We start from the raw sequence: 12790 nt of genomic DNA, 5'->3' as shown, positions 1-12790 counted from the left end.
CAATTTTGATTTTGAAGTATTCATTTAATTTTTTTACCAGGAAAGCTTACTTGTTTTTAGTAAATCCACATTCTAATCCTGTATTTCAATTGTTCTTGTTGTTGTTCAGTTGCTCAGTAATGACCGACTCTTTGCCACCCCATGGACTGCAGCACGCCAGGCTTCCCTGTCTTTCACTATCTCCTGGAGCTTGCTCAAACTCATGTCCATTGAGTTGGTGATGCCACTGAACCATCTCGTCCTCTGTCATCCCTTTCTTCTGCTTTCAATCTTTCCCAGCATCAGGGTTTAAAGTTCAGTCAATTGAAACAAACAGTATTTCAGCTGACTGAACTTATAATCTCCTACCAGTGGATGTTACTGCACAAGTAAATTACTAAATTTTGTTTTTGTTTAATTTTGCTTTTGCAGCTTTTTTTCACTTTTCACTTGATAAAGTATGATTTTCAGAAAGATGAACCCATTAGAGATGAGCAGGGCTGGTGCTGTGATGTGAAAAAAGGTAAGATTGTTGTATTTGAAGATGCCTCTTCAGGTAAATTTTCTGAATTTCTGTTTAGTTACTGAATTTAGAAAAGAAAGAGTGGTTATTTCTGATATGTATTTGGATTTTTAGTGCAAGTTGAATGGTTTAATTGTTAAAAGTTAGAGGCCCCATGTGGGTCACTCAGATGGTAATTATAAAAATTTTCAAGTGATTACTGTTGGGCTTAAAGTTTTCTTAATCCACCACTCCTACAGTTGCATATGTCTAATGTCCTATGTCATCAAGATATAACAATGAATGGCAGTTTATGATTCTATGTACAGAGGAAAGTGAGACAGTCTTGGATTTAAATCTGGGCTCTCACACTTAGAAACTGTCCAACTTTGGGCAAATCACTTAACCCATCAAAGTCTCATTTTCTTTCTATGTGGGGTAGCAGTGACAATATTTTTTCATTAGGTTGCTGTTGACAGCTAAATGAGATGTTTGCAGAGCCCCGTGGAAGGCCTGGCATGTAGCTTGTTACCTCCCTCCCTTTCTCTTCCTCATCCAGCTCCTCCTTCTCCAAGCTAGTCTTTCTTATAGTTTTGGATTAGAAAATTTTTAATCAAATCAAGTGCCCCAATTAACTAGCAGCTACATATAATCAAGGTAGAAAATTAAATGTAGAGATGTGCCCTTAAAATTGGTTTGAGATCCAGTCTGAGACAATCAGGCCAAAGTTACTTTTTATTGCCTCATAATGTTTCAACTGCATTTCAGAAGATGACTTCAAATATGGAGATAAAGTTCATAGATCTGTTCCCTGCCTCCCCTCTGCCCCCACACTACCTGAAAGATTGGACAAAAAGATGAGCCTTATCTATTAAAAAGCAAATACTCCAATCCTCTGAATTTCAAGTCTAAGAGCGTTTATCAAATGTTTCTTTCTAATTCAACTCCATAGACAGTGTCTAAGGGAAAAAGACACTTTGTTTATCCCCACTTTTCTAGTGTGTTTTTTTTATTATATTTATCATAATATATGATATTGGAACTTGGATCCCCAAACTGCTTATGAAATCTCAGGGTTTTTCAGAAGCAGATTGTCCCCAAATATCCACTTTATAATTTTGCAATTCTTGAAAAGGATTGCTCAGTTTTTTTCCCATTAAAGCGTTGTGTCTTTCTCTGTGCTTTCACTGCAGTGAGGCATCGGTTTGATCACTCCCTAGTCAGGGAACCAAGATCCCACATGCCACGCATGTGGCCCCTTCAAAACAAAATCATTGTGTCTTTCATAAATTATTCCTAAGAGGGAAAGATAAGAATACACTCTAACCTTTTTAAGCATTTGCAATAATTAATTTGTCAGGTAAAGAACTATCACCTGTGTCCTGAAGAAGAAAAAGAAAAAATATAAAATTTAAGGAAAATATAAGAGGCTTAGAAACTTCTGAGATGTATATAGTAAATGTGGATTGATGGAATAAGCAAGGGAGGAGAACCTTTGGAGTCAGATGAAAGTGAAAGTAAAAGTCGCTCAGTCGTATCTGACTCTTTGCGACTGCATGGACTTTACAGTCCATGGAATTCTCCAGGCCAGAATACTGGAGTGGGTAGCCTGTCCCTTCTCAAGGGGATCTTCCCAACCCAGGAATAGAACTCAGGTCTCCCGCATTGCAGGTGGATTTTTTACCAGCTGAGCCACCAGGGAAGCCCAAGGATACTGGAGTGGGTAGCCTATCCCTTCTCCAGCGGATCTTTGCAACCCAGCAATCGAACTGGGGTCTCCTGCATTACAGGTGGATTCTTTACCAACTGAGCTGTCAGGGATGCCCTGGAGTCAGAAGGAGGCAGGCATGGAATCAGATGGAGGTGGTTAAAAAAAAAACCTCCAACATTTGGCAGCTATGTGAAAGTGAAAGTCACTCGGTCATGTCCAGCTCTTTGGGACTCCATGAACTATTCAGTCCATGGAATTCTCCAGGCCAGAATACTGGAGTGGGTAGCCTTTCCCTTCTCTAGGGGATCTTCCCAACCCAGGGATCTAACCCAGGTCTCCCACATTGCAGGTGGATTTTTTACCAGCTGACCCACAAGGGAAGCCCAAGAATACTGGAGTGGGTAGCCTATCCCTTCTCCAGCAGATCTTCCCAACCCAGAAATTGAACCGGGGTCTCCTGCATTGCAGGGGGATTCTTTACCAACTGAGCTATTTTTTCCCCTCAGTTTCTTCACCTGTAAAATGAAGATAATAACAGGGCCTGACTCAATAGGTTTCTGATGAGACTGAGATGGAATACATACGTAAAGTGCTCAGAATAGTGACTGGTACCCAGAAAGTGCTCCTAAAGTGTAACAGTGGCAGTGATGGTGATGATGATGGTATTGGTGATGACAGTGACAGTGAGGGGTCTCTGCTGAAGGAGAGCAGGCGAATTTTGGCAAATGGCTTGTGTGCCCTGGGAACCCTCAATGTCCAGAAGGAGTGGGAGCAGTAAGAGTTGGAAAGAGTGTTAAAATAACAGAAACTACTTTAGAGTTTGCTGGAATATAGCCTCACCAGACTCATCACACAGATGTTAACTGTCTTCACAGTGGCCGAAATAAGTTATTGGCCTTGAAATCTTCTGGGGAAGCGATTGCTGGTCCCCTTTGTCTTCTACTATTAGAAGTAGTTTTTTTACCTTGCTGACTGCTGAGCAATATCTTGATTAATTTGAATATACCTGATTAAAATTATTTTAGATAATGTGTCTAAATGTAAGTAAAACCAAAAAATTTCATGGCTTATCTCCTATGGAGGATTTCCAGAGGAATAAACATTTTCTTAACCTTTTAATAACATATCAATTAAATAAAATCTAATATTATACAGAAAGATCATAGAGACTTGAATTTGAGTTCGAGGCCCCTTCCTTTCTGCCTGTTGAACTTTACTAATATACTTCACTCTTTTGGGCCCTAGCACCTTCACTGTGTAATAGGGATTATATTGATCAACTTCAAAGAATCTCTCTGAAAAAGTAATGACAGTTGCATTTCTCATGGGGCTTACTCCATAGTCAGTGCCCAATAAATAAATATTGCCACCATCATAATCTTATTTAAAATTATCATTTTAGTTGTTATTTATGTTATGGCCATTATTATTGGTGTTAGAATCTATGTAATCCGAAAACAGAGCCATTAGTGTATCCACTCAGGATGTAAAATAAATTTAAAATTACTTTTTTTTACATTCTCTTTCCTTTTTGTTAGCTTTTGCAGAGTTATTTATACTTTGGTAGTCTGTAAAAGGGTATGCTAGACTTAGGCATCCAGAGTAATTGATGTCAAATATAATAAAAATAAGTTCAGAGGAAAGAAGGATAAGCTACACTGGAGGTATTGGTCAGATGTAACAAGGTATACACATAGTGTGTGTAATAATAGTTTTAATCAAATCATTGAAAATGCCTGTCTCTCTCAGGGGAACCCGGACTTCTCATTTCTCAAGTGAATGAAAAGAATCCCTTCTTTGGCTATGCTGGGAATAAGAAGCAGACAGAAAAGAAATTACTTTGTGATGTTTTTAAGAAGGGAGATGTTTACTTTAACACAGGAGATTTAATGGTCCAAGACCAGGAGAATTTCCTTTATTTTTGGGACCGGATTGGAGACACTTTCAGGTATGGAATAGCATTGGTTGCAAAGCTTGTTTTTCGATTGTGAGCACTGCTCTGAGGGAGGCTCTGTGGAAACATTATATACCACCTGCTCTCTACCTTCAGGGCACAGAGTGCTTTTATCTCAGTAATGGCTCCCCATTTAAAAATTCACTGCCCATCTGTTTCTAGATTGAAACATAAGTTAAATTTCTATGTCATTTTTATAATTATCTTAGTGAATCACTTGGATCACTTGGATCCAAATCAGTGACTTTTTTTTTTTTTTTAAATATCATACAGGCAGGCAGATGTGAAGTCTAAACTATAGGGTTAAAACAGAAAACAATTTAGTCAAATATTGTCTAATCCTTGACTTCATGGCAAAAATAAAGAAATAGCAAAATTTATCTTATATGTTTTTTTAATTCTTTATCTTAGGCTTATGAATTTATTTTCCTTTCTAATCAATGACTATAGAACAGTGGAGGACCAGATTATACACAGTCCAGAAACATCCTTTTTCCTCACCTTCTTTGTGTCATGTTAGAAGGACACCTTACGCAAAATCATTTTTAGAAAATATTCATTCGTATGCATTAAAAGAGCCAAAGAGGTTAATCCCTAGAAAATAAAGAGGCACAATAAACTGAAAGACAACTATCACTTTCCTTTCAGGTTTTCTATCATTATAGATAGAGAATGCTTTATACTTAACTGTTATTATCAATATGTTACAAAGCAGAGAGATTTGTAGTTATTTTTATGACATTTAAAAAAAACATTTTACAGTAAGCAATTTGTACCAATAAGACAACAGATAAAGTAATTTTAACTGAAAAACAGATACTGATTTTGCTGACTTACAAAGTTCTTCTTTAGAAATGTCTTTCATTTTGAAAACTGCCATTATTTTTGGTAATTAGGTGCCTGCACAGAGACAAATGCAGGGCACTGAAACTTAAAACCGGGTGCCTCATTCTTAACATATAAGGGTACTAACTGGAACTTGTTTTTTGTGTAGGTGGAAAGGGGAAAATGTAGCAACCACAGAGGTTGGTGCTATCATTGGAATGCTGGATTTCATACAGGAAGCAAATGTCTATGGTGTGGTTGTGCCAGGTATGAATAGATTTCAGGTTTGGAAGGGATTCTTAGAATGAAATGAAACTTTTCTTTCATTTGCAACAATCTTGCCAATTGAACATTTCATTTTTCACATATTAAGATGTCTTAGTTTGGGCTGGCAAAGTGATGTCATAACCCCAAGCTAGCAAACTTCACAGTCACACCTGGAGAATGGTACCAATTGCATTTTAGTGTATGTATGTATTTTTAAGCACATCTTTCGAAAACTACGGTCAAGTTATAGTGCTAGAAATAGTTACAGATTTTCAGTGGCCTATTGTTTTTCTCTTGATGATGAGAAAAATGACCAGAATTTGTACATACCACAATGTGTAATGACTAAATGACTAGAGTTTATACATACCACTAAACAGGAACATGTTCTAATTTAAATGTTTAATAACACTGACTTGTAGTTAAGTTGAATCTTTTTCAGAAATTATTTTAAAATCTGTTTGGCCTCAACTTTATAAATATGTATATTAGTATTGTCTCATGCTGGTGAAAATGGCAAAGAGAAATAACCAACTTGAAATCACAGTATAGCTATTCCCTTTCACCATGTTTTTGTGTTGTTTTTTTTTTTAAACAAATGAAGGATTTTTCAACTGATGTTTGCATGTGCAGGGGATACTGATGGTGGGGATGTTTGGATAAGGCAGCAAAAAGAGAGTCTGTTTAATAGTCTCTGGGTCCTGGGGAAATGCTACAAGAGATTCCAAACCCCTGGGGAAAAAGATGGGATGTTAAGCAGTAAGTGATCTGTGGATTTAGTCATGGAAATATCAGTCTCTAGTTTCTTATTTTTTTCACTGATACTTAACATGACATTAAAAAAAATATTTGTCTTTAAAATGTTTCCTGTTAATATTTCATATTAATAGCAGTGGCATACAAATTATGGGTAATTTATGGTGTTTTCTATTCCATCTATTTCATTTTTGTAGTGTAGGTAATTAAACATAGATTCTGCGCTTTCTCTTTCCTAAATCATTTCTAGAGAGTAAATCATAAGCTCAAGGACAGTCCCACTCATTCATGCTACTGTTGCAGTTATTAATGCAATAGATGTAATGTCTATATTTGTAACAGTGTATAATGAACAGGATTTCTTTTTAATTCACCTACTGCTTGTAAAACTAACTTTTTTACAAACTTTTTTTTCAGGTTATGAAGGAAAAGCAGGAATGGCTTCTATTACTTTAAAACCAAACAAGTCTTTAGACTTGGAAAAAGTTTATGAACAAGTTGTTACATTTTTACCAGCTTATGCCCGTCCGCAATTTTTAAGAATGCAGGTAATTTTACCTACCCCTAAAATTTAAGACCAGGAATTTACAAGATAGTTTAATTACAACATAATACTTACCACTTAGACAATATGCTCATTTTGTTTTTATTAGAAAATTTCAAGAACAATGAAAAGCATTAGGATGCTAATTTATGCCATATTTGAAGCCTAATTATAGACAAGAGCACAATAAAATGCTAGTCTTTGCCCTTGTCCTATTTGTTGCCCTCCTCCTCTTCAATCGGGATAAATGATGGTCCCCGTGATGGTGGCAAGACAAACCCACATCTTACACATGCCTTTGTGCTTTGTGAAGATATTTGATGCTATATACCTAAAATTAGATTCCACCAGGCCGCCTCAGAGTATCTGCAGAATGTGTGTAGACCCTCAAGGCAATTGGATTTAAGCAATTTTGCTTTTAATTTTTATCCTCATTCTGTCAAGTCTCCCTCAGTGACTATATATCTTGGGGGAATTCTGAACTCACTTGTTTTGAGAGGTGTGTGTGTGTGTGTGTTAGCCGCTTACTCGTGTCCAGCTCTTTGTGACCCCATGGACTGTAGCCTACCAGGCTCCCCTGTCCATGGGATTCTCCAGGCAAGAATACTGGAGTGGGTTGCCATTTCCTTCTCCAGGGGATCTTCCTGACCCAGGGATCAAACCTGGGTCTCCTGCATTGCAGGCAGATTCTTTACCATCTGAGATATAGAGAAGTCCTTTGCGAGATATAGAGAAGATATAGAGGTGAGCCCTCTCTTGTTAGGCTGCTGGAGAAAAGTCCAGTAAAAAGAAAGCAAATTTACTCAGCTACTAGGTAACTTTGCATGCTCATTTATTCAGCCATTTATTCATATAATACTGTGCCTCAAAAATAATTTCCCAAAATTAGTCCTCAACATCCCTAAACATCAGTTCAGTCACTCAGTCGTATCTGACTTTGTGCGACCCCATGGACTGCAGCATGCCAGGCTTCTCTGTCCATCACCAACTCCTGGAGCCTACTCAAACTCATGTCCATTGCGTCAGTGATACCATCCAACCATCTCACCCTCTGTCGTCCCCCTCTCCTCCCGCCTTCAATCTTTCCCAGTATCAGGGTCTTTTCCAATGAGTTGGTTCTTCGCATCTGGTGGCCAAAGTATTGGAGCTTCAGCCTCAGCAACAGTCTTCCCCATGAACACCCAGGACTGATCTCCTTCAGGATAGACTAGTTGGATCTCCTTGCAGAGACTCTCAAGGGTCTTCTCCAGCACCACAGTTCAAAAGCATCAATTCTTTGCACTTGGCTTTCTTTATAGTCCAACTCTCACATCCATACATGACTACTGGCAAAACCATAGCTTTGACTAGACAGACCTTTGTTGTCTCTGCTTTTCAATAAGCTGTCTAGGTTGCTCAGAGCTTTTCTTCCAAGAAGCAAGCATCTTTTAATTTCATGGCTGCAGTCACCATCTGCAGTGATTTTGGAGCCCCCCCCAAAATAAAGTCTGTCACTGTTTCCATTATTTCCCCATCTATTTGCCATGAAGTGATGGGACCAGATGCCATGATCTTAGTTTTCTGAATGTTGAGTTTTAAGCCAACTTTTTCACTCTCCTCTTTCACTTTCATCAAGAGGCTCTTCAGTTCTTCACTTTCTGCCATAAGGGTGGTGTCATCTGCGTATCTGAGGTTATTGATAGTTCTCCCAGCAATCTTGATTCCAGCTTGTGCTTCATCCAGCCTGGCATTTCACATGATGTACTCTGTATATAAGTTAAATAAGCAGGGTGACAATATACAGCCTTGACCTACTCCTTTCCTGATTTGGAATCAATCTGTTGTTTCATGTCCAGTTCTAACTGTTGCTTCTTGACCTGCATACAGATTTCTCAGGAGGAGGTTCAGGTGGTCTTGTATTTCCGTCTCTTTAAGAATTTTCCACAGTTTGTTGTGATCCACACAATCAAAGGCTTTGGCGAAGTTAGCAATGCAAAAGTAGATGTTTTTCTGGAACTCTTGCTTTTTTGATGATCCAGCGGATGTTGGCAATTTGATCTCTGGTTCCTCTGCCTTTTCTAAAACCAGCTTGAACATCTGGAAGTTCATGGTTCACGTACTATTGAAGTCTGGCTTGGAGAATTTTGAGCATTACTTTGCTAGCATGTGAAATGAATGCAATTGTGCAGTAGTTTGAGCATTGTTGGGCATTGCTCTTTGGGATTGAAATGAAAACTGACCTTTTTGAGTCCTGTGGCCACTGCTGAGTTTTCCAGATTTGCTGGCATATTGAGTATAGTACTTTCACAGCATCATCTTTTAGGATTTGAAATAGTTCAACTATTTCTTATCTTAACATAATCATGTAGAATTTTTCTGGGTCATATCACTGTTAGATCCCTAATAGAGCAACAGCTGACTTAATATTGTTTACTAAAATATTTGCTGAGTAATTACTGTGGCCAAGTCACTGCTTGGCCAATGAGATATATCATCTAAACTCTCACAGATACATCTCCATTGACATCATATTTTAAGACCTTTTACATGTATTATCTCAGATTATTTTTATAGCAATGCTCTGAAATGGTAAATGCAGTCCAAGGTGCAAGTTGCTCAGTCATGTCCGACTCTTTGCGACCCATGGACTTTACAGTCCATGGAATTATCCAGTAATTATGAAAAAGAAGTAGCACATTTTTAATTGAAATTTTTGAAATAATTGTAGATTCACATGCATGTGTAAAAATCAATATAGAAAAATCATCTGTGCCTTTTACTTAGCTTCCTCTAATGGTACCATTTTTCACAATGATTATTGAATATTGACAATGATACAGTCCACTCATCTTATTAAAATTTCCTCTTGTACAAGTTTTTACTTGTACTCATTTGTGTGTATGTGTGTCTCATTCCATACATTTTTATAACCTTTATGGCTTGTATCAATTACCATAGTCAAGATGTGAACAATTCCACTGCCACAGTGCTCCCTCTTGTTACCCTTTTATAACTCCACCCAGCTCTCTTCTGTCCCTCCCATCTTGCCCCAGAAGAATATATTTTAATGGAGTAGAAAGTTGATGGAACAAATAATATTTTAAACATGTACCTCCAAGGGCAACTTAAAATTCATGATCATTAATCAGAAGAAATATTTTGGCCACAAGACTCCTCCAGAGATTAAATCAGTCTTGTCAAATTTAGAAGATATTTTAGAATCATTAAACACCTAAAACTCATGATCCATGAGTGGTATGTTTATTATAGTATTTGCTATAATGTCATGCATAGTGCATGATAGTTGGCAGCACAATTATTTAATTAATTAATTAATTAATTAATTAATGATCTGATCTAAGAAGGCAAAAGTATAAGTTACTTCTGGCAAAATGAATAGGATGACCATCTTATTAAAAATTTGTTTAGCACATATTTTAAAAGGATCCTTTTGCCAATAAATTTACAAAAAATTTTTAAATGTGATATTACTCAATATGGCCGAGATGCAGTTAAACTGGTCCTTTCAGTCTGCTTGTGGAAGCACAAATTGCTATCATCACTAGAAAACAATTTGGTAAATGTGTGATCACACTCTTAGAATATGCATATATTTTGATTTTGTAATTTCAGTTCCAAAAATTTGCTCTTAGGACATAACTAAAGATGCACAAATGCTATGTATAAAATGTTATTCTTTATAGTAGTAAATTTTTTTTCTGTTCTCTGTAAGTTCAAGAATAAGTGTAAGGTTAATTAGCATATTATAATTATGGAACTCTTATGAAACCATTAAATTGTGATATTTTGATGAAAATTACCTAGTCTGGAGAAAAATACCTAGTATAATGTTTTTGTTATTTCTTTAAAAATGGCAGAACATCAAATTTTACATAGTGAACTTCTAGTTTTCCAAAAGAGAAAAAATAATATATGCTTCTACACAATTACATCTAATTCTGTGATGACAGTGCAGGATAGGGGATGAGATTAGAGAAGAAAGTTCAAAGAGAAGTAGATTTAGTTGAATTAGCTCATAAGGGTGTATAAAAACGGCCAAACTACTCATAGAACCTGTGAGTTATATGGACCCTATGTGTCATCTGACTTAAAACAAGATTGCTTCTTTATGCCTGGAATTACCACACAGATCCTTTAAATTCCTTGTCTCCTTTAAGTTCCTTAAAGCAAAGATTCATAAGCTTTCTAGATCCATAGCACCTGTAGTGCCTTAGTAATTATTTCATAGCACTCTTGGGTCAAAACCTACGGTCTCCCTGTGGCGTCTGTCTGCAATGCAGAAGACCTAAGTTCGATCCCTGGGTCAGGAAGATCCCTTGGAGAAGGAAATGGCAACCCACTCCAGTATTTTTGCCTGGAAAATCCCATGGATGGAGGAATCTAGTGGGCTACAGTTGCAAAGAGTTGGACATGACTGAGTGATTTCACTTGGGTCAAAACAAATATCTAAGCATTCATTTATTCAGTAGTTAGGACAAAGTAAAATAAATATTTAGGTTTAATAAATTAGTTGCTGTTTGTAAAGATAATGCATATAAGTGGAAAGAAAATGCTTTTGTTTCATATTTAAATAATCAGATGTATTAAGGAGATGTTATGTTGGGTATTACACAGCTCCTCACATTTTGGAGTTACAATATATTGAACAGGACCAGACTAATTCCATACTCCACATTGATTTTTGGTTATGCTTGCTTTTTATGATAGCAACCACTGAAAACCCTGTTTCCCAGAGACATGACATCATGGGAAAAAATGTATCACAAACTAATATTGAAACTGTGAACTGTTCAGTACCTTGAGCCAGTAGTTTTCTTATGTGATATCAGATGTCACTGGATTTACCTTGAAAAATTTAAATATCCCATGGAGACCCTGGCAACTCACTGAGGTACCATGAAGCACCTCGGTATATAGTTTGGGAACCCAAGTTTTAGATTATTCCTTATGCTCTCTGGTCCTTGCAGGATTCTGCCTTGTGGAATAGATTGCTGTCTTTTGTAATTTTTATCTCCTTACAGTCTAGTAGCATTCTTTCTACATGATATTGTATTGATATTGGACTGGAGAGAGAAATCTATATGTTTTAGACATGTTTGTAATCAGTTGTAATCAATTATTAACTATATTCATATTTCTTATATATTGAATGAAGTTTACAGGAAAATCAAGGTAAAGATTTAAGTGTTCTAAAGGGCACTCAGAATTTAAAAATCTAAAAATTTTTAATGTTAAATTATTAGTAGTAAAAATAGAGATGCTTACTGGGCATAAAAATGTTATAATTAAATATTATGCTCTGTATTGTTGAATATTTATTTGTATATTATAGGTAATGTTAAATGATTCCACTAATCCAGATCATTGCTTTATAGGAAAAGATGGAAGCCACAGGAACATTCAAACTACAGAAGTTTCAGTTGGTGGAAGAAGGATTTAGTCCATTGAAAATTTCTGACCCACTTTACTTCATGGATAACTTGAAAAAATCATATGTTCCCTTGACCAGAGAAATTTATGATCAGATAATATTAGAGAAGATTAAACTTTAAGATGTTTTTATATATGTGATTTTCATACACTGCTTAGGAAGAATGAGAACTGAGTGATTCTTTAATATGAAAAGGGAAGTGGGAACTGACATTAATTACACATGTGCTGTATTTACTTAATATGAAACAATTTTTCCTTAATTAAGTAATAGTTTAAATTTGTCTCAATTGATAACAAACTTCAGTTGATTATTCTTTTTATCTATTTGGAGACCCAGTGCATAAGTAAATATCTGCCTTAAAGTTTTTAAATAATAAACAAGTAGTTAATAATTTAGACACATGCTAAAAATGTACATATTAATATTTAAAATTTCTAGTTTTGAGTGAAGGGTTGAATTTTACTCAAATATTTGATTTTTATGTGCCCTGTCTTACAACTCAATAAAACTATCCTTATTAATATGAGTTTTGAGGTTTTGTTTTGATGTTTTTAATTGTAAATTTTCATTCAGGAAGGTAACTGACTAAATGCATGCACTCCTGTATCTCTTTTCCTAAATTCACATGAAGCTGCTAGAAGAAATGTAAAAATATGAAACAATAAAGCAGGAAACTGGTAAGCCCCAAGCATTTAGGAATTTGGGGAAGATATATAAATGGGATCAAGTTGATGCTAAAACCCAACAGAGCTATGCTGGTGGTGCTTTAGTTGCTAGGTCATGTCCAGCTCTTGCGACCCCATAAACTGAGCCCACCA

The 12790-nt window shown here is 36.2% G+C and overlaps 1 protein-coding gene across 1 annotated transcript in view; it reads left to right on the top strand.

Annotated features, from left to right (window-relative positions):
- The window catches only part of SLC27A6 (solute carrier family 27 member 6), a 70545-nt gene extending 58068 nt beyond the window's left edge, over positions 1–12477 (top strand). The window contains exons 6-10 of the mRNA XM_068980012.1: positions 412–502; positions 3942–4140; positions 5141–5238; positions 6412–6542; positions 11914–12477. Coding sequence (XP_068836113.1) covers positions 412–502; positions 3942–4140; positions 5141–5238; positions 6412–6542; positions 11914–12090 — 696 coding nt within the window. The 3' untranslated portion in view covers positions 12091–12477. The remainder of the gene's footprint in view (positions 1–411; positions 503–3941; positions 4141–5140; positions 5239–6411; positions 6543–11913) is intronic.
- The last annotated feature ends 313 nt before the right edge of the window (positions 12478–12790 follow it).

Source organism: Capricornis sumatraensis, chromosome 9, assembly GCF_032405125.1.
Source record: "Capricornis sumatraensis isolate serow.1 chromosome 9, serow.2, whole genome shotgun sequence".
NCBI classification, from domain to species: domain Eukaryota; kingdom Metazoa; phylum Chordata; class Mammalia; order Artiodactyla; family Bovidae; genus Capricornis; species Capricornis sumatraensis.
Note: the sequence above shows the minus strand (reverse complement) of the source record. Positions and strands in the feature narration are given on the sequence as shown.